Below are 22,386 nucleotides of genomic sequence, written 5' to 3'. Positions count from 1 at the left end.
GAGGCCAGGCTGCTTTGACAGTCATGCACTGTTTTAATTGATTGCTCAGCTAAATTTTCCTCTGTAAATTTGATCTGCTGAACTGGACCTTGGGACAAGCTGATGCTTTTAAGAGAATAATCTGACCAATGGTGGTGCTTCACTTTTGGTGAAAAAAAATTACACTAGTCTGTTATAGTAGTTCAGTTTCTAAACTTGTTAGATCAGCCCTTTTGGTACCATTCAAAGTAACCCCTGCCCTACCATGTGATTGGCTGATTAGATATTTGAGCTAACAAGTAGTTGAACAGGTGTACCTAAAAAAGTAACTGATAACAATAGTTAATGACTTAAAACATGAAGCACAGTGCATTCAACACCTATACAAGTAGTTTTTTCTCATTTACTTAAAAAAACCAAAAAAAACCCCCCATACCAATAACACTAACTGGTTTACAGTGAATTCAAACTTTGTGAACTGAAGGCCAAAGTAGATGGAAAAAGTAAAAAAACAAATGTATATCAGTTCTCTGCATCTGTGATTAAGGCTTCACACAATTACACACCTGAGGGGGTGTCTGAATGGAAAAAGAAACTGAGAATTTCATCAACCATACATACACTGAGACACAGAACGCCAGACTGTTAATATAGTCAAGAGTTTTATTATTTGATGTCCGAATTTTCTTTGACAACAATGTTTGCATTGCAGTAATTTTGTTCTTATAAGGAGGAGTACTACCAGGACAGATAACTGGATATTTTCATTAAATGGAAAGATAGAATATCCATTTGATTTCAGTCCATTATACCTTCACCATCTATACACTGTAATACACAATCCGTTAAAAATATTAAGTACTTAGCCAACCTGAGCTACAAGCAGATAGATAGAACAGCAATAACAAAGACATGACAGAAGACAGGTGTAAGCTGTGTTGGTGATGCATATTGTAATTCTATAGCGATGAAAGACGTCTGATGAAAGGACAGAACATATACAGCAGTAATAGTAGCAGTACAAGTAATGTTACACAAAAGGCAAATATTAATATATCAGGGACAATTAATCCATGTTCTACACTGACTTATTAAGTAGACTCAGCTTTTACTTTGAGTCTACTTAACAACATTTCTACTGTGCTGTTTAGGCAGTTATAAACCCTTTAAGCACAATCTTGAAGGGCAAAGGCAAAGATAATCTACCAGAGTGTTCAACAAATTCTCAGGACATATCAAAAAAGGAAAGAGTGAGGAATTCTAATTTGAAAGGCATCTGGCAGCAGACGTTGCCCAAAAATCAGTCATCCCTGTATAATTTTTAAAGGCAAAAAAAAACATACAAAGTGCAAAAAGAAAGAAGAAAGTGTTTCAGATTGGCTTCAAAAACATCTTCAGCCAATTAATGCATCTGTATATATAGTTCAGCAAGATTATTCATTGACAGATAGGCAAAAGAAAGCAAAAGAGAAATCAGAGAATGCGAAACTTGGGATGCTGACATTAGCCAACATCGCCTCACATTAAAGATAATCAGCTAGGACATCTAGAGTTCCCAATTGCACTCTGAAAATGGCTCCATCTTGTCCCCTTAGCATGAATGTCGGGCATCATCTGCACAAATGGGTTGCTGGGACAGGAGATCACTCACAGGAGATCAAGTCAGGGACCGTGAGGTCAGAGTGGGGCTGGGGGGTGTCATTTTTTTCTTGTGTGATCTTTGGGCGCTGGACTCGTCAACATATTTTACAAGAGAACACTAGTGTATTAATTTGTGTATTAATTGTGAGGGGGACACATCCATGTGCAGCACATTGTGCGAAGGGTCGTGTCAGTGGAATGAACAATGGCATGGAGGAGGAAGACCAGTAGGGAATTCCCTTCCCTGGAAGCGAGGTGGAGGTGATGTAACCAGTGACAGGGCGTTTCCAAAAAGCCAAGAGAGAAGATGGTCCAAGTTTTCTCTTAGCAGCTGCAGCTTTCTGTTGCGGGTTTAGGTCCTTCATTCCCTCCCAGCTTTATGGGCCCTGGGAAGTCATTATACAACTCCACCTCTGTCTCCTGCAAGGCACCAAGAAAAAAGAAGTTAAGTAAAGCCGAAAGATTTTTTAAAATTCAACAATCACACAATGCAACAAGCCATTTCAAACCCACCACCAGCACACCACACACACACACACCATTAACCTGTAACTCACCTGCTTGAGTGCATTACGTGCGATTGTCTGAAATGCCTGTTCTACATTTATGGCTTCCTTCGCACTGGTCTCAAAGTAGGGGATGTTGTTCTTACTTTGACACCAGGCTTGAGCCCTTTTGGTGGTCACCTGTGGATATAAAGAGAGATTGAGTCCATCGACAACAACAAGCTAAAATAAGTTGTACAATACAATAACTCAATTTTCTGCATTATTTGATTATGATATAGGTATTGATATTTAGGTCACAAGCATACAAACTCATATTATGCTTATAAAAAAAAAAAGATATTCCCAGTGCTGGAGGAAAAGTTGATTTTTCAACTATATTTGGGGAATAACTGCTCAACAAGCATTTCTCATAGGTGAGTGCACAACTTTCAGGTGGCACATGTATCATTTGTTCTCACAAACTGCTTTTATTTTGGTTTTTGGATGTCTGGTGTGAATAGCTTTACTGAGGTATCAATTTGTCAATTCACATTGTAATGTTGAAGTCTATGCTCTGATTATGCCACTTCAAAGTGTGGATAAGAGTTACTTCAATGTTTAGAGTTACTATCGTTGGAAAAAAGCCACTCTGATATTGTTATGTAACACATAAACTTGAGGTGAGCTTTCCAAGCTTATACAAAGGCCCTGTCAAGGCATGCACTTCACTAGCCACAAGAAGCTCCTCTGCTCAGGTGAAGTGACTTTTGTAGTTTCACCAAGTCCTCTAACATTCCTTACACAGCAACCCCATCAACACCTGCGCTAATCTTTATGGTCACAGCAAGTCTTTAATGATTTAGTCTTTTCTCCTTCTACAGATCTACCAAACAAAGCAGCACAACAGTAACAGCCACAGTGTGCTGTGTGCACTTACAACTGACACGCACACATAGTTAAAGTCATTCTTAAAACAACGAAACTAGAACCAGGAATCTCATACCAACCTGTCTGTTCTCCAAGTCAATCTTGTTGCCTAGCACCACAAACGGGAAGTTCTCAGGATCTCGAGGACTGGCCTGGATCAGAAACTCATCCCTCCAGCTGTCAAGTGTTTTGAATGTATTGGGCGCAGTCACATCAAACACCAGCACACAGCAGTCTGCTCCACGGTAGAACGCAACACCCAAAGACTGGAACCTCTCCTGGCCAGCTGTGTCCCAGATCTAGGCAATGAAAGAGGAACAATAGTTAGGCACACCAGGATTAAAGATAATACAAAACAACAACTCTCAATAAAACTGTGCTTGAATCCATGAAAACTTAAAGCTTCATTTGTCCTCACATAATTTAGTCCTCCGACTAGTTATCATACCACACCTGCATTGTAACGAGTCGGTCGTCCACCATCACCTCCTTCGTCAGGAAGTCTGCTCCTATTGTGGCTTTGTACTGGTTACTAAACTTCTTGTTCACATACTGGTTCATTAAGGAGGTCTTCCCAACACTGAGAAGAGAAACAGCAGCACAACAGAAATATGAAATATGCAGCAATTAAATTACTGTGTTTGGTGATATATGAATGTGGTTAAAGCTTTTAGAATTTCCACCAGCTTGAGCACATTGGGTATCCATCTTAATCGAGACAAGCTGATTTTAAATACAAGGATCCACTACATATAAGACGAATGATGACTGCTTCAACCATATCGCTAACCACATTAGCAAATGGTCTGTACAGCAGTATAGCCACTTACAGGTCGTAAAGCATGCGATAAAGGAAACTGAAATGCTGCATGCTATGATGATGTTATCAGTGTGTCATTCTTGTGGAACAAGAAGACACACTCAGCAAATTTAACGTGATCCTAAATCAGTGCAAACAATTACTGACCTGTGAGGGTGACAGAGCACCGATTGGTACAGGTAAGAGAGAATGGTGAGCAAGTCCAAAGAGTAAAGGCTTTGCCTCACTCTCAGGTGTGGCTACCTGCCAAACTGCTATGTTGTTGTTATACATAAATAAATACAAGGACAAAACTAAGGTATTTTCACACAGTCAACCAACCATTTCAGATGCTTTACCACCACACTAGAGTGAAAAAGAGTCAACTAATTTGCATCTAGAAAACTCAGATACAAAACAGACCAGTGATCTGATTTAGATATCTGTGGGAATTCTACATCCTAACTCGTGAAATAACCAGAAACCCCTCTTAACCCTATACTACAGCCTGCCACGCCATTAAATGGTTGCGGGCTGTGTCAACCTGAAATGTAGAATTTCTCAGGAGGTGCACATTAGGCTATGTTCTAAATTAAGACGTAGATTTCCTACTGAAGCGTACTAGAGAACTGTTTACATCATAACCTACAAATTCATCTTTCTGGTCAATCAGCAAAGAACCAGAGTCAACTTTGGTATTCTTTCCAAGTGGTCATATGATTCAACAAAACAGGGATCATTCCTATTTTAATTTTTGCAAGTTAAAATATTCAATGGCCTGGAGTTACATTTCAGCCTGGCTTAACAATAAGAAATGAATGAATGGTGGTTGATTCAACCTGTTTGGCCATTATGTTTTCCTTACATATAAAATACTGTAATTTATTGGTGAATCATATTATCACAGGGATACACAAAAGATTTCAGTGTTCTCAGGTTCACCCAGCTTTAAGGTTTCTTATGAAACTGTTTACTAAGCTTTTTTTTTTATAAATTATTGTGAAAAATTTAAAGTTCCCTTGAAACCATGTTTGAATAACTGTAATATAAAAACTACTTTTGAAAGACGGCATAATGAGCATGAAAACTGAGCTTGATAGCAATAGTAGTGATTAGCAGCAGATAAGGGCTGTATATACAAGAAGCACAGTTTGTATTCTGCCTGGCGACAGCTTATTGCACCACCACAACAACTTGTGCCAACAAGGAAGTAGCGCAATGTAAAATTAAATTAACCCCAAAACAACAATAGGAAAAAAAATTGAATAGTTTGTGTGACTCACCCTGAATCTCCCAGGATGATGACTTTCAGGAGCACTTTCTTCCTGGATGTCATTTTTCCACAGCTGCAGTAAGACAAAAAGCAAGAGGGTTTAGTTACTAATGCTTTTCTGACGTCGTCATAGCAAGTCACAACCTAACCACTAGCTGTCTATATACCTGGAACAACATAATCAATACAAAAAAATAATTCAGTTTCTTTACAGACTGGCCTATTGGACAACTTTATGTCTTGAGTTTCATGGCCCTGCACCAATCATGTATGAATGCCACTCATTTCAGTCATGTGCTTCCTAAGCTGTTGGGCAAATCACGAGGAACATATCTCTCTCTCTCCCTCTCACTTCAACACACACACACACACACACACACACACACACACACACACACACACACACACACACACACACACACACACACACACACACACACACACACGGAGGTTACTTCTAAGAATATTGACTCCTCCTCAAAGTCCAAACCAAGTGACATATGAGACATTTTCTGCTGATTTCACTGTCACTAAGTTGACAAACCAATGCTGCACAATGTAACGCTTAATACACCGTCAACCATTGCAAGATATAATTATATAAAATGACCACAGTCACAAATACAACATGACTTGGGAGACAACATGCAAATAGATGTATAAATAAAATTAAATCTAGTTTTTCCCAGAATCTATACAAAAGTGAAAGACACATATTAGTCAATTTGGGGCTAAAATGTTGACTAAATTCTGGAGAATTGGACAAAACAACTGGATGTATGTCACTTTAGTTTGAGCAAGAGTGGTAGTTAACTGTTCTGCAATCTGTGCCTTTTCTGAACACTCAAACACTCTTCACTGCTCAGGGATGTGCACAATTTCCCCAATACTCATCAGAGATTTCAGCAAGAGCTTACCCAGTGCATGATTAAGTTAATATGTGTTGTATTATACTGTATCGCCCCCTTTAAGTGATCAATTGTTTATTTGAGAATGCAATGTTTGAAATAAATAAAAAGAGGAAAATTAGATGCCTTGGTGTTTCACTAGGACAAAAAAAGAGATTTTGTCAGCCAGTATCATTATACAATGCAAGACTGAAGCTGCATCCACACAGAAAGTGATTTGCTTCAACAAGAGAGCAGAGAAAGTGAATGGCATTCAGCGATTAAGAGCAACTAAGGGTGAAATAACAACTGACGAGGTAAAGTTGGTGGAAACCAAGAAACTCCACCACCACCAGGCGAGTGATTGAAGTGAGTGAAAATTAAGAGTGCACAAAACTGTTGCTTGACATATAATCTGGTAGTAAATACGTTAGAACATTACTTAGATAACCACAGCCTACGATGTCCACAAGCAACAAGACGTCAGCTTTGATGGGGTTGGCGATGAGTGCTTCGCTTCCAGTGTTGACGCAAATCTGACCTTATAGCAAATCTTTTATGTTCTGTCCAATTGTGCAGTGGGTTCCAGTGAAAATGTATATTAATGTCTTGAAGGGCTATGTATAAACCTTTCCCATACACAAATAGACTAGAAAGACAAAATAAAATGTGATTTCTTAAGACACTGCTTTATCTTCTCCCATACCTTTGTCCTATCGGTGCTATGTAAACACTGATCACAATGCAACTGATAAAACAAAACCTGGGAAAAGTACTGCACTGTCAATAAGGAGGGCAGAAAAAGCAGATGTCTGGCAGTAACATGTAGCAGTATTTCCTCAAAGCTAAAGATGATCCTAATTGTATATTATAGCAGCATAGTATACAATTAGTAGTATACAAACATCAGCAAGGTTTCACCAGTGCATTACAAACATGGCCTCCCACTGGGAATTTTCTTTAAGAAAAAAACAAAACAAAAAAAACCTGTAGCCTTTATGATTGCTAATGTGCCTAAAATACCTTACTGCTCCAGTTAGATTGTGTACATGTTTAAAAAACAAAACCCTTTAAATTTAAATGAAACCCGCAGCCTGATTATTGTTTTGAGAGTCAGAAATTCCTCTGAGCTGGAAAAGCACCATATAAAGATATGTACTGTATATATTATACACTGTGGCAGTGTCTAATTGTCAAGTCCAATTATGTTTCTCCTTTTGGGTGAAAAAAAAAATACACAAATTGTATCTTGTTTTGGTGGTGAAGCAATAACCTTTTAGGTAACATTTAACAGTAAACATGAACACTTCATTTCAAATTGCATGCATCAGTTTACTAAAGTAAAACACAACCATAAGCTGGAAAGCACCAGCATTCTTTCTGAGTGGAAATCCAATACCTGTGAAGCACAAAATAGTTGACAGTAGCATGAACAACAGCAACACACTGTCACGGAGGTGTGCTTAAATTAGTCACATGATAACAGCAGAAGCAGAGATCAGACATTTAAACTTTCATGAACAGCAGGTCCATGATTTCTCATTAACAACTACGATTTCTGACAGGCGGTTCAGTCCAAAATGAGATTGTGGCCTTTCACTAATATGAGCAAAACAAATTAAATAATTTCTTCTGCCTGAATGAATATACAGTATTTCTCAGTTAAGAAATGACTGCATGAATTAGGCTCATTATTATTTATTATTTTAAAAACCATGAAGTTTTGGACTCCACCACAGTTTCTCTATGCTCATACATTTCTGCTCAGAGCATCTAGTCTTCACCTCTGACATGGGTTATAAATGCAAACCAAACAACACAAAACAAACCCCAAACTAAAAATAGTTTTGGAAAGCAGAGTTCAGACAATGTTCAGTCAATTACTCCAGGTCACAGAGGGAAGCCATCATCATTTGTCCTTGTTAACCAGCTTCTACATGGGAAACAGATGCTTCAGTAATGAAGGATCATCTTTTTAAACGTGTGTATTTTAGCTATAACAAGTACGAGTGAAGAGATAGATATGCTGAACAACTTCAAAAGACACACAAATTAGGACTAATCCAAACTCAGAGGGCTGTTTGCAGCGGAGGAGCAGTTTTTCAACTCCAACCACTTAATTAAAAAACTGTGCAAGACCATATGTGTCATCATACTGTGCACAGTATTTTTTTAATGAAACAATAAGAAAATGGTAGACGTAAATGTCAGACAGCATCTGTCATTGAAAAGTAAAATACTCAAAACCTGGATAAATGTATAGCAAGATGTTTCTTTTCTGTCTCGAGCCTGTTGGTACAAGCAATGGGCGTTGTATAATTAAGACAACTTGAACGACGTGTAACCGCGTGACCTGTGAGCCACAAGCGAAACGAAACCCACTTAACGCATAATACAGACATGACAGGTCAAGATTCCCTAGCAACACTCAGACACATATAACATCTGTTTAACACAGCCTGTAGACAATAAGGGTGAGGAGATCGCTTAAAGGTCACACTGACCAGGATCAAGATGTAGCCAAAGAACACAGTGACGAGTAGCTATTCAGCCACTCGGTGATGTGTAGTTCTGAGGTAAAAATCCTTCTCTGTGTGCATGAGCATTAACACCGTTTAAAGACACCCCTTCACAACATTTGACAATGATGAGTTTTTTTGTTTTTGTTTAGGTTTTTTTTTTTTTGTTGTTCTTCTTTTACGATGCTTTGGCCGACAGACCAACCCCGACTAGCCGGTCTCCTTCCTTGTTGGATTCGACCCAGAGGAGCCACAGGCCGGCCTTGTTTTTGCCGAAAAACACCTCACCACCATTAGCAGCTACAGCGTCAGGACATCCTAAACACTGACAAGTGGGCAGACATTATACATATAAAGAGTTTCTTGTCGTCTCAAAAACTTACTTTCAGCTCGTAACACACGGTAGAGGAGACTTGCTGACCGTATCGAAGCCGGCTGCGAGAAAACTAGCCGTTGTTGTGCAGCGCAGCTAGCGTCAGTTGCTAACTAGGCGTTACGTTAGCTAGCGTTGATTTGGCAATGTCCCGTTTGAGATTCTCAGAAAAGTTTCTGACGTCGACACCAACAAAAACCGTGTCGTAAATTCACGAGGTAATTTATCTACAAATAGTGTTTAAATTTGGCGCTTGCCTGCCTACAAGCCACCCAACCAGCTAACTACTTAGTTCTCCCTTGTCTTCTTTCACTTCCGCCTCCCAAACAACGCTTGTGCCCTACGTCAGACGTAAACAGCCAATAACAACCCCTTCTGAAATATTAATTAAGGCCCGTATAACTTCTCTATCCTCGACTTTCACAGCCCATTAAATGCCACAGCTCGGGTCTTTTCAGAGAAAACATTAATATTAGTACTGATTCTCAACCCTGTTGCCATTCATATAAAACAAACATGACAGATACGTATTAAAAACATTAAAATAATATTAAACTCAATTGTCCTAATTTTACCCATTTTATTTTATGGATTTCTTAGCTCACAAAGTTTTAGACTACTGCCTTTTAACAGTTTGAATTATTATTTGTGGCTGTGTCTATGGTGTATTCGGGCAAATGTTTGAAAACAAAAAACTGAAATCAGTGAAACAAAAAAGTATGTGACTATGAAAAGTGAAAATTTGGGCAAGGTTGATTTAGAAACTTGCCTAAACTCCTACTAAGTGTAAGCTGAAACTGAATTAGTATTCAGTATGAGTGTGACTAGCTTTAACTTAGTGGTCAAGAAATTAATATTTTGTTCAATAAAGTTTTCAAGTTTCAGAGTATTGGTATTAGGGTTGCACCAAACATAATACACAACAACTAACATATTATAAAATACTGTAAAACATTTAAAATTCTTTAAGCGTAGATTGTTTTCGAATTGCAAAATTACCCAGGCTTTGAGCACAAATGCTAACCTGCTGATGTTATGTATTGATAGATTACAGTAAACATTAAACAGGCAAGTTGCCAAGCTTTCAGTTAAAAATTAACTCCCACACTGAGTCAGATCTGACCACATCATCACCCTGACTCGCATGATTTTTATCAGGTGTGTGCTTATTGTCCTGGTTGCGTTTTTTTCACAAGACCTGACTTTGCACTAGATAGGTCCCACTGGATGACATAACAGATAACTGGGCTAAACCTGACAAGTCTGTAGCCTGGATATATAATAGAAAGCCATGTTGGAGCTTTGTAGTCATTCTGATGCCCCTTAATGCAGACTCAAGTAATTACAGTTCCCTAAATTGATAATAAATCGGCTTCAGAGCTGCTGTTCCACTTTATTCAAAAACACAAACAATATTTTAAATCTTCTAACATAATGAGTGAGATGATGAGCTGCATATTCCAAGTAATTCTACATAACTTTTACAAAACATCCAGTGAACATGAGCATTTTTTTTCAGTGGGAAACAACATTCTGGGGAGGCACCTTGAACTGATCTTAACTAATCTAACTCTCAAAACCTCCAACTACCATTTTTTTTCATTGTATGATTAAGATGATATTCTCCTAAGAACCAGCCTATTCATTTATGTGATGGACATTTGTTTTTGGGTTATATCTTTTGACTTATTTGAGCAACCCTACTAAGTCCTGGTGTACTAAACAGAGGACATCCTGGTCTTTCCATTGATATCTCATGTATTTGGGTGGCCTCTTTTAGCTCCAAAGAGGAAGGAAATCACAAAATAAGTTCAATAGGAAGATTCTTATCCTTGGTTCTCAGGAGGATATGTTAGAGTTGTCATTTTAATTATAGTGCATTATTACACTCCACCAGTGAGTCATCTAAGATAATGGTTGGATGGATGGAGTGAGTAGTCCACCACTAGAGGGCAGTGGAAATTCATTTTGAACAGAAGAACCAAGCGAACTAATGAACTCAGACCTTTTTCAAATGCATGCTGTCACTCTGTAAAACAGTAAATTTAACATTAATATTTTTCCTATTACTTCTCATTGGCTGTTAGTGTTATTTACTATATTGTCAGTTTTACTCACATGAATTATCTCTTACAGAAGTGCAGTCATGAAAACGAAAGTCTTCACAGGACTCTATTAAGTTTTTTGAAAAACAAAGTACACCCTTACTACTTCCACAGGAATTAAGTAGCAGCAGGATCTGCTAATCACGTACACTTGGTTAATTGATTATTATCCCCTTTATGAAAGCAGAGGTGTTTGTAGTTTGCCTTGTTTGGAGTATTCAGGTGAGTCTTAACAAAATACCACTATCTTCCCAAAAGTGGACATCCCAGAAAATTCACACTAATGTTGACACATATTTAAAAAATTAAAGAAAAGCTAATGAAAAAAACAACAAAACAAAACATGAAGCACACCTCAGGCTCTACAGGCCTCGAATGGCATGTCAAATGCTAAAGTTCATGGAGCAACACAGTAAAAAAAAGGTGGGCCTAAATTCCTCCAGATTGATATGAGATACTAGTAAAGTCATACAGAAAATGTCTTTAAAAATGGTTTCACATTAATATATCATCTCTCCATACTAAATGTCGTATGTGCATTTGTTCTCCTCATTACTGGAAGCGTGCCTCTGTAGAATCTTGATGACTGGGATGACTCTGGTGTTTATAGAGAAATTCCTCCCTTCTTACACCTATTGAATCTGGAGTCTTTATGGCCTCTTTGTAAATACAAACACTGCAACACAAAAGCGTGTGAGCTAGAAAACGGTTCATGGGTGGGAAGGCGCCACATACTTGGAGCATCTGCTGGATTTTCATCCTTGCAAACACTGTCGCATTTGCACCTTGATGATGGCAAAACGTAAGAGCTGCTCAAGGTGGGACACATCGTTTATATCATTAGGACAGACATATCAGCAAGGTGTAGAGTCTATTAAATCATGAGAGACAGCCATCAAAGTGCTTGTGTGTTTGAGATATAGCGGCACTTTCATTCACATTCTTAGTGCGTGTATGTGTAAACATGCATCTCTGTGTGTGGCTGTGTGGGAGGGGAGGAGAGGCAATGAGATGAGTTAAGGAGATGAACAGATTGTGCGTGTGTGTGTGTGTGTGTGTGTGTGTGTGTGTGTGTGTGTGTGTATTAGGGGGTGGGTGCATTAGTCCGTGTCAGACAGCAAAGAGTGCCGCATTTATCTAGGAATCTGAGCCAAAGCAACCTCACTAGCAGGAGCACGAGAAAGGGGACAACAAGTGAGATGATCTGAGAAGAAAGAAAGAACATGAAAGAAACCCAGAGAAGAAAACACAAAATGGACAAGGACATGACTATGAAGATCTAATTTTCCCTCTTAAAAAAAGGACAAAGTCAGCAAAGTCTATTTGCCTGAAGAGGCACTGCTTGATGAGCTGAAGGAAAGTGAAGAGAAAGTTTGCAGGGAATCGTCAACACAAAGCAACTACTTGGAGGAACAACGTTGGACCACGGTTTAAAACATTTTTCCATGTTTCCTTTCAGTTCCTTTAAGTTTAGCATGCTTCCTCTCCTCTATGTGGGAGTGCTGCTATCCTTAGTTGCCTCTCCAGCCTGTATAAATCCTCCCTGCAAAGATAATCTAGTGGCCTCACCCATCCAGCCTGGGACTGGAGCTGCAGGTACCGGGGCTTGTGAGGGTCAAACTGGGACAACTGCCTGCGGGACAGGGGTTTCACTTGCAGCAATCTCGGACATCCCTCGGAAAGTGGAGCACAAACATGAAATACCCCAGTTTCAGTACAAGGTAACTGACATTTTATACAGTACTTTTCATTGTGTGTGTGTGTTTGTGTTTTTTCACAGTTCCCAGCTTAAAAATCCTAAAATCTCAGAGGTGCCAGAAACAACTCTTAAACAGTCAATTAACTCCAGCAGCCTGGGAGACCTTAAAGTTTACCTTTTTACTCATCGTGTTGTAGTGAGAGTGAGCGGCATACTACCAAACTCATGCCAGCAGGTTCTTTCTCATGGAACGCTAGACTTGGCACCACCTTCCAGCCAGGGAACAATAACCGTCAGCAATCAAAGAAGGGACAAAATTAGGTTTGCTTTAAAAATATCCTCATCATATGGCTGTGCTGAGCTCATGCAGGAACAGGTGTGTTAGGGACATGATTAACATGGGTGATGTAAGTGTAAGAGACACACTGTGACACAAAACTGAGCTGTCGGTTATGTGTGAGGATGTGTGGATGATATTTATGCACATGCACAGCTTTATTTTTAGACTTTTTATGCATGACTGAATAACACTAAGGAGTGCTGAATCATTTCTGACTTTCACAAAATGATTTAGATATATCTGTGTCACTGTCTAGCAGACTGGGGTTGTCAGAGAGCGCCTGGTTCAGCTGCAGCGCTGCATGCGCTCTGTCCAGGATACTGGGGGACCTTGGAGTCACGAGGGCCAGGAGAGCAATTCTCTTGGGGCCATCCTGGCTTTAATGGCAGCTGTGCTGACAGAGTGTGACCTCCACTGTCACAGCCAGGCGCTTGGGGCAATGGCTAAACGACTGGGTAAGTAGTACACCTTTATATCCCCAATCTCTGCAACACACAAACATGCACACACATAAATGCCAGTGCAGTCGCTCCCCCACACATAGTAAACAGAACCTCAATGAGACCTGCTAGGCATCAGTCATAGGTGAGTTCATAGGAATTTAACTGCACTAAGAAGCATGGCAAAAACTCTGTATACATGCACACACAGATGCACAGACACATACGGTACAGCTCACAAAGCGAAAAAGCCTTGAGAGCACTATCATGCATCCTCTCTGTGAGGTATACAGGGGAGCATCTATTTTCAGCCCCTGACGACAGCGTGACTGGCCTCACTGATAACCTAATCTATCTCTTGGTTGGCAGAGAGCGCAGCGGTGGGGAGAGAGGGGGAGAAAGACTTGCTGCTTTTCCTCAAGAGCATCACTCAACATCCACCCACAGGTGAGGGCATTACAGGTAGCTACGTGAATTGTTGTTCATTTCTAAGCAGAAAATGCACTGTGTGTGCCCTAGTTGCCCCCTTGGAGAGGCTACATCCTCGGGACTGTGCAGAGATTTACACGCTGGGGATCAAAGAGAATGGAATCTACACCATCCAGCCTGACCTGAATGGGCCGGCACTAGAGGTATTTCAGATTCACCGCACTCATAAATGAGACAGACATATCACCCGCACCCCAAGCCCACACCACCCTGGTCAGCTTCTTTTGGAGATGTGCATGCTATCTGTGGATCAGTAAAATCTGGGCCTTATAATATTAGAATCTCTGTATTGGTTTAGGCTAAATGTGACATGGAGACTGCGGGTGGCGGGTGGACAGTAATCCAGAATCGGCAAGATGGCTCAGTGGACTTCAACAGAACATGGCAGGAATACCGGGAGGGCTTTGGAAATCTGCAAGGAGAACACTGGCTGGGTAACGCAGCGTTGCATGCCCTTACCTCCAGTGGCCAACACCAACTCCGCATTGAGCTGGAGGACTGGCACCAGCAGAGGCGCCAAGCCACCTACAGCAACTTCAAAGTGGCCTCGGAGGCACAGAGGTGAAGCACTCTGCACACAGATATATTTTCTGCGCTAAGGGATTAAAGTTACCTGGGGATTAGACCAAAGGTCAGAAAAAGAGAGACTTGAGTCTGGAAGTCAGCTACAACAAAAATGTATTTATTTTATCTTCAGTCACAATCTTATTTGCTTTCATGTATTAACAACAGCCATGAAAACTTGTTTTCCCAATCACTTTTTTCTTAAGTATGAACTGCACGTTTACACGAACAGACAAGGTTCTGAATATTTCAGTCAAAATGTGATTAATGTCCTGAGAGATGTGTGTTGTTTTTGTATGGCTGCCAATCAGTTTTGATCAAACTACATCCTGAAGCAGATCAGCAGAGTTAATAAATTAAAAGTTAATAAAGTTTTTAACATTACCTTTCAAACTTTAGCAAAGGCAATTAATGTCTTCGCCTAATGTCTTTATGTAATTCAAATGGCCATCTTTAACTTACTTTAAACTGTAGTTTTTGAAGTTTTCACTTTTACCTATAATCAGTTATTTGCATTCTAGTTTTCCACATATACGATAGTCTACATAACACTATACAAGCTAGGAGACTTGTATATCCAGGACTCTTTCCATTATCACCCATTCACTGTCTTGGTGTGGCTGTGACTCAGGATGTAGAGCAGGTCATTTACTAATTGGAAGGTTGGTGGTTTGTGATAGAGATGGACCGATCCGATATTACGTATCGGTATCGGTCCGATACTGACCTAAATTACTGGATCGGATATCGGAGAAAAATAAAAAATGTAATCCGATCCATTAAATATCACGAAAGCACCTCACAAAACTTGCAACACGCCGTAACTCACCTCAGAACGTTAGCAGTCGGAGCAGTATGCATCACGTGATAGAGCGGCTGTGGCATGCGGGACCTGTCGGTGGTCTGGATAGCATTTGGAGCTTCGCTAGCAACCCGGCATTTCATCTCCGACAAAGTTATCCCGAGAGAAGTAAAGCAAGTGTGTAAGTCCATCTCTGAATGTTTGTAAAGCATTCCTGCGTTAAGCTTACCAAACGATATATGGAGCGACTGCCTCTCCTGCTGCTACTTCAATCATGAAACTGCTTAATGATCAGCTGATCGGCTTTTCTGTCGCGAGTCCGTCTCTCTTGTTTGCTTTTGGCCCACTTTGCACCAGAAAGAGGAAACCAGTGGCTGAACAACAGCAGCACGTTTAAGCTTGATCAGCTGTTGTTAGAATTTATTTATTATTACTTTCTACTCCAGGATCTTTTTCTACGTAGCTGACGCTGGTAACTGTGCAGGGGCGGATCTAGCAAAGTTTAGCCAGGGGGGCCGATAGGGCATTAACTGGGAAAAGGGGGCACAAAGACATACTTTTCTTTCTTATTCTCATTTAAAATGTCGAGCTTTTAATAAATAATTATCTGACACCCAAAGTTTTAATTTGATGTAAAATGAATAGAAGTCAATTACTGTATATAGTGACTATTAAGTCTAATATATATACCCTAGTAAGCTATAGTACTTTTTCCTTTGGGAAGGTACCATCTGTGCAGTCTGCAATTTTGTTGAAGAAAGATGTTGAATCTATTTAATATTTCTTGAAAAATAATTGATTTCTGTGCATTTTTTTTCACACTGCATCAAATTAAGGTTGATTACGTCGATTAAGCATCATGAGGTGGAGCGTGAGGGGTGGTTCCCTATTTTTTATTTATTTATTTTTGTTGTTGCTGGGAGTTGGAACCCTATTAGTTAGGTTGCTTAATATTTACGCTAAGTACTCTTTAAAATACCAGAATAGGGAGGATGGTGTAGGTTTAAGTTTATTAGATTGATCAGTATTGCTGAACTATGAAATTTTTTTTTTTTTGCATACAGGTATAACAGAATAGCTTTAGTGTAGTTGTTGTTTTAAACTTGAGTATGAACTTATACAAAATGCAGCAAGATATTTAAAAAAAAACAGTTTTGTTGATTAAAAAACACTATATCGGATTCATATCGGTATCGGCAGATATCCAAATTTATAATATCGGTATCGGTATCGGACATAAAAAAGTGGTATCGTGCCATCTCTAGTTTGTGATGGTTGCTAGAAGTGTGAATGTTTGCTAGAAGGCACTTCAACACAGCCAAAAGTGCTTGTATCAATGGGTGAATGAGACGTGTTATATAAAATGCTTTGATTGCTCAAGTAAAGTAGAAAAGTACTGTATAAGAATCAATCCATTTGCCACCTTGCCGGGAGTGTGAAATTAATATAAAACATAATTTTACTCGGCTTTTAACAAACAACACACACATAAAAACAAAACAAAAAAAACCCTCAAATGTTGTTTGTCTATCTTCCAGGTATCGCCTGACAGCACGGGAGTATTCTGGTGATGCAGGTAATGCACTGAGCTACAGTAAGCGCTACAACCACGACGGCAGGTCCTTCAGCACTGCTGACAGAGACTATGACCGTTACGTGTCGGGAAGTTGTGGTCAGTACTATGGTGCAGGCTGGTGGTTTGATGCTTGTCTGGCAGCTAATCTGAATGGACGGTACTACCGTGGGCGCTACAGCGGGGTAACCAACGGCATCTACTGGGGAACGTGGTACATCCTGACAGATGGACGAACTGGAGAGCGCTACTCCTTCAAGAGGGTGGAGATGAAGACAAGACCCAAAAACTTTATGGGAACAGACTAAAGATAATGATGTCAACATAATGGGGAAAATTTGCTGTGCAGTAGACTACAGTAATAATCACACCAGACACTTTCTTTCTTGTTTTATAATCGATAGATGCTTTGGTCACTATATTTAGCATTGCTTTCATGTCACTTATCAGTTATATGCAGATGGCAGCTAAAAGATTAAAAAAAAAGTGTAAAAGAAATAATGTTTAAATGCTGATTAGCAGACTGTGAAGCTCTACTTTCTTTATGATGGGCTCACTCTGGTAAAAAATACATGTTACTTCATAACTGTGAAACAGTTAAATACATATTGAAAATATTGCAGAGGTTGCTGTAATAAATTTCCAGAATCTTTATTGCACATCAACAACCTGCAAAAGGCTACCTTAATGTATCACAGGATGCCAGGGGAGGCATGTTTTCTCCGTGTTAACAGTTTAAGGACAAGACAAACAACCCAAACCACACATGAAAGTCATCCTTCACATGCATGAGTTAATACTGGTAATTTGCTTGTGTTCCTACCTGTCTATGCTCTGTGACCTACAGAAATACAAGCTGCCTGCAGCAGCTCACAGACATTGTAGGTCAGATGAAGTCATGGGAGACCGTTTACTAAAAGGCAAGAGGTCATCGTGTCCCTGCAGAGAGCTCAGCTGTTATATACACAACTAAAACTAAAACTTCATCACACTGTGATTCATGTGACAGGGTGTCTAACCACAGTCCCCTACTGTATGTTCTGCCTACAGCTGCTTTAATAGAAAGCCAAAGAGCCAAAGCTCACAGTCTGATACTAAACCAAGAGTAGCCCAGTTTTAGACAGGCCATCTCACCTGACTAATACTTTCCCAGGTAGAGGTCTAACACACTGACGCTAACTCTCAGGACCTTCTTTTTTTCCTTTTCTGTTGGCAAACCGTCCTCCACCCACCTCTATTAAATCAAACACAAACATACAGAAACAGTCACCCTCCCCTGGTCTCTAGAGTTGGTGTCAGCGGGGGTGATTCATCCACAGATGTGTTTCACGAAGACGTTTTGGGAGTAGGTATGTGAGTCAGTGGGTGTGTGTCTCACAGTCTTTGTAAAAGACTTTTTACTTTTAGCATTGTTTGCAGTGAGCTGTCAGTCTCTGCAACAAGCAGGCTGTCTAATGTGATCGTGTGACAGCGCTCTCATCTAAACACACAGACACACTGCTGTCAGACCTCCTACCTGTCGAAGTATTTCACATACACTACTTATCTACACACAAGGAGATGTCTGTTTTATGCACACACACAAACACACACACACACACACACATGCACACACACACAGGAGTCAGTGGTTCTCTCAGCAGATAAGGAGGTGCATGATGTGCTTGGCTTCTTAAAAACAAATGGATCCCATTGTACACATCATGGGAAGGTAATCACTGTTACACAACCACAAGCTCCTTTTCACCTTTTCACCTGTTTCACACATAATATTGCACACACACACACGCACACACACACACACACACACACACACACACACACACACACAGGCTAACAATAAGCAATTATGATCAATCACCCATAAAACCTATTATACATATCAGCTTTCTAGTTTAATTTTCTCTGTGTGTCTTCGTGTGTGCTGGAAACAAAGCTGGATGGCTCTGTGTTCTGCCCCCTGGTGGCTCCTGGTTGTATTGTAGAGACTGAGAAAAGCTTTGTCTCAGCTGAAGATGAAATGTGAAGTCAACACAAAAGAAATTAAAACCAGGATAAAATTCTGTCAATCTAAATTCATTTTTTTTAATCTTTAAGAGATTCTGCCTGTATAGAGATGAACGTCTAAAAATCAAGCTCAGTATCTAAATCAATTTTCACTCTATGTCATCAATAAATGGAGCAAAAACCTTTTCCTACCACTTTCTGTTCATCATCACTCTCTATTTTTGCTTTCTATCACTTAATAAGAGTTTGACTGATGTTGTTCAGACCTTCTCAAATTTCCTCCTTTTTGACTCTTCATGCTCCGAGCTGCAACTGCTTTCAATAAATTCAATCACTCCTCCTGATCTCTTCTTCTCTCCTCCTTTCTGTATCCATCAGTCTTGTTGACAAGGGAGGAACAGACGCCCAGGGTTGTGTCACCACAGTATCCTGGCACAGTGTCTGGAGTGGGGTGATAGTGGTGGTGCGGAGGGGTGCGGAGGGGTATCAGCAGGCTCTGCTGCCCCAGGGCCGGAAGCCCAGACTGGGCAGCGGTTAGCCAGCACATCCCTTTGAGAAACACTGTGCTCCTCTGAGGGAAGTTCAGATATGTGTCATTTATTTCTAAGTGACACAAGAAAATATCAGATTTAAAACAGAACTCATGTTAGTAGTAGTGTGTTCATCTTTCTGCAGGAGGCTCTATTTTTATTTTTATTTATTTTTGTGGTGCTTATAAAATATGTTTTTATAATCTTTCACATGATGTAGAAAATTTAGAACAGCCCATCTGGTTACAAAAACTTAAAAATATAATATGATCTCAAATGCCCTATGATAGACTCTTAACCTATCTTGGGTAAGTCCTGCATCTCACCTTATGAAAGCTGGAACCTGCTCAAGCCCCATTGTGACCCTGAAATGGATGAGCTCTTATAATATGGATAGGTGGCCAATAATCACTGCAAATGGGGGAAAAAAAGTTTCCCAATCAAATAATCTGTTTATCCAGGTAATGTCCATCAGTCCACCAAACATTAATAATAATCTCAGTTTCTCTTTATATCATATTGAAATGCAGAGTAAGACTTCACAAAACACTTCAATATTTCACCCTGGAAACATTTTGTGTTTTTCCTCAGATTTGGCTCCAAAATGAATATAATCTCTCTTCACACTCAAAGGATTTTTTAAGAACATGGATGAAGGCAGAGAGAGTTTTAAATGTGGGCTGCCCCTTTTTTGACTGCTGAAAATGACTGAAGTTGTAGGAATGTGATATTCCCATCCATGTGTTTAACAGCAGGTGGCAATGTTGCTTAGAGCAAATCTGGAAAACAACTTTCACATGAGAAACTGCACAGTAGTCTATAGCAAACAAGGCAAACAAAGTGTCTATAGAAATGAGAGAACAATAGCAACACTGTGCTCTGTCAGAAAATAAACAGCCGGAGACAATAACTGTGCTTAACCTACAGCCTGTTTATGTGAAGTGCGATGAGTAAAAACAATAACTGAGGTCTTATTTTTTGAAGCCATATATGTTATTCCGAATTATTTCAGGGGTTTTGATAAGTTTTGTTCAACTCATAAGGTTTCAGAGAACCGCTGAAAGCACAACAGCCCTGACTTGACTGTAAGCTTCAGGTTGCCGTGCCTCTTTTCAACACTGGGGGCGCCATAATTGGTACTGGAGGTCAAAGGACAAAATCTGCTCATAGTGATGTAAGTTTTTGAAATTAAGACTTTACAAAATTACAAAACAGGTGTGTTAATGCGGACTGTGGTGTAAATGAGCCTCGGGCTCAGCAGCACTGCATAGTAGAAAAGAATCTGGTGAGGTGACAGCATGGAGGAGGCGGGAGGATGAACTTAGTGGCCTGCAGTGGAAGGAACTTTTCATACTTTAACCTGCTCTCATTGCGATAAGGGCATGCATGGCGGCTGTCAAGTGCAAGGAAAGTAGGAGGAAGGCTTGAGGGTGGGGAGGAAGCAGGAGCGGGTGAGGTTTGAAAGGTGTGTGAGTATAACAGGCCGTTAGAGGCTTGTTTCCCTGACCACAGGACCACTGAGAGACAGCATGTGCCTGCTTTTAATACTGGTCCTACAAAAAACCAGAGAAAGGCAGCGTTCCGTTTGAAACCGGAATTCACCAGAACAAGTGTATCCTGATGTGGTGAGGAGCTGAGGTGAGGAGGGGAGAGGAGGGAGGGAGGGCTCAGAGGGCGCCAAGTGGCAGGCCTCGCTCCATCTTTATGCATGAATGTGCGCATGAAAGTGGAGGTGGAGAGGGTTTGCAGGCAGGGAGCGGAGGCACTGCAGGGTTTTTTCTAACACAAAAAACAACAACTTTTAATTAACTAAATATTTATGTGATTAACATTCAGCATGTTTAAAATCTTTTGGAGACTAAAATTATTGCAGTGCTTGCTGGTACAGCACTTTTTTTAAATCAAAAAGTTGAATACTTGTGAATAAAGTCAATAAGCTTTACATCAAAATTAGTCATTCATGACATTTAAATTTTATGTAATCAGTTATAATAGTTTTGATAAAACAGTGTTTGATGAACTTCTGGTATAATAAGAAAGCTTCACTTGATACTTTAAAGCAGCAACTTCAACATTAGATTAAAGTTGACCACTTGCGTATTAAATGTGCTGCTCATAGAAATGAATCTTCAGTGTTTTTAACACAGAAGGAAGCTGGTTCACTGATTCACTCACATGTGTATGAATATACATGCTCACAAGCACTTTATTAGAAACACCACATTAATGCTATCATTGATGCTGTGTAGGTGCTTCATTTGCTCATCTTTAGCTGCCATCCTGCAAATGTGTCTGCTGCACAGCTGTGATACAAATCTCCTCATTCTAAGATCTCCCAAAGGCATCTTTACTGGTTTCACATCTGCTGAGTGGCCAGGCCTTTGCCTGCTGCCCTGTATAGCCTCAGTCTCTTTTAGCGAGTACAGGAGAGGAACATGGCGTGCTCTCAGTGTCGTGAATTATTGCTCCAAAGCGCTTTACTTCCATCAGCATTTACGTCTCATGCAATTCCATAATAATCCACCTCTGATGTGAGGGAAAGACGGAGAAAATAACAGGAGAGGGGGTGAAACGATTGAGAGTGCTGATCAGGCAGACTCCAAATCAAAGGATTATCTAATCTGATAATACCTGCTGACAACAAAATTCATGCGGGCGACCTCCAGGGGGTCAGAAGCAGCTCATCATAATATACCAGGAAGACCTTTCACAATTAATAATCCAATAAATCCTTTAAATATGCACACTGTGCTTGTCAAATTATGAAATATGAATACTGAGAGAGAAAGAATGAATGTGCGTACATGTGTGCATGAGCATATGTGTGTGTGTGTAAAGTTCAGTATGAAGGATGTGGTAAAGCAGCCCAATGGTCAGCTGTGTTTCTCTTCTCTCTGTAGCTTTCTCTCTTGCACCTGCAGAAAGTTGTGGCAAAGAGGGAAAACACACAC

General features: G+C 40.1%; 2 protein-coding genes across 3 annotated transcripts; one reads left to right on the top strand and one right to left on the bottom strand.

Annotated features, from left to right (window-relative positions):
* Positions 1–628: 628 nt before the first annotated feature.
* On the bottom strand, positions 629–9,139 carry LOC146709579 (ras-related protein rab7-like). Its single transcript, XM_085456617.1, has 6 exons — positions 8,897–9,139; positions 5,118–5,180; positions 3,489–3,615; positions 3,116–3,334; positions 2,178–2,306; positions 629–2,040 (listed from the first exon to the last, which is right to left on the bottom strand). Exons 2-6 carry the CDS (start codon positions 5,168–5,170, stop codon positions 1,945–1,947), a joined length of 624 nt encoding a protein of 207 aa, XP_085312743.1. The 5' UTR covers positions 5,171–5,180; positions 8,897–9,139; the 3' UTR covers positions 629–1,944.
* A 2,970-nt stretch (positions 9,140–12,109) lies between these two features.
* On the top strand, positions 12,110–18,729 carry LOC146709578 (fibroleukin). 2 transcript variants are annotated; one of them, XM_085456616.1, is made up of 6 exons: positions 12,110–12,712; positions 13,290–13,485; positions 13,840–13,917; positions 13,990–14,102; positions 14,258–14,520; positions 16,864–18,729. In XM_085456616.1, the coding sequence occupies exons 1-6, from the start codon at positions 12,437–12,439 to the stop codon at positions 17,204–17,206; spliced, it is 1,269 nt and encodes a 422-aa protein (XP_085312742.1). In that variant the 5' UTR covers positions 12,110–12,436; the 3' UTR covers positions 17,207–18,729. The 2 variants fall into 2 exon arrangements, with proteins under 2 accessions (XP_085312742.1, XP_085312741.1); XM_085456615.1 differs by having other exon boundaries at positions 13,287–13,485.
* The last annotated feature ends 3,657 nt before the right edge of the window (positions 18,730–22,386 follow it).

The sequence above is a fragment of the Copadichromis virginalis genome, linkage group LG5, assembly GCF_057382275.1.
Source record: "Copadichromis virginalis isolate Kocher_CV1m ecotype Utaka linkage group LG5, C_Virginalis_male_GT1.1, whole genome shotgun sequence".
Classification (NCBI taxonomy): Eukaryota; Metazoa; Chordata; class Actinopteri; order Cichliformes; family Cichlidae; genus Copadichromis; species Copadichromis virginalis.
This window is presented reverse-complemented; position numbering and strand designations above follow the sequence as displayed.

Coding starts and splice junctions, on each gene's coding strand:
- LOC146709578 (XM_085456615.1), top strand. CDS start 12,437: ATGTTTCCTTTCAGTTCCTTTAAGTTTAGCATGCTTCCTCTCCTCTAT. Junction 13,486..13,839: donor GGCAATGGCTAAACGACTGG/GTAAGTAGTACA, acceptor CTTGGTTGGCAG/AGAGCGCAGCGGTGGGGAGA. Junction 14,521..16,863: donor GTGGCCTCGGAGGCACAGAG/GTGAAGCACTCT, acceptor TCTATCTTCCAG/GTATCGCCTGACAGCACGGG.
- LOC146709579 (XM_085456617.1), bottom strand. CDS start 5,170: ATGACATCCAGGAAGAAAGTGCTCCTGAAAGTCATCATCCTGGGAGAT. Junction 3,335..3,488: donor ACCGACTCGTTACAATGCAG/GTGTGGTATGAT, acceptor TTCATTGCCTAG/ATCTGGGACACAGCTGGCCA. Junction 2,307..3,115: donor TTGACTTGGAGAACAGACAG/GTTGGTATGAGA, acceptor TTATATCCACAG/GTGACCACCAAAAGGGCTCA.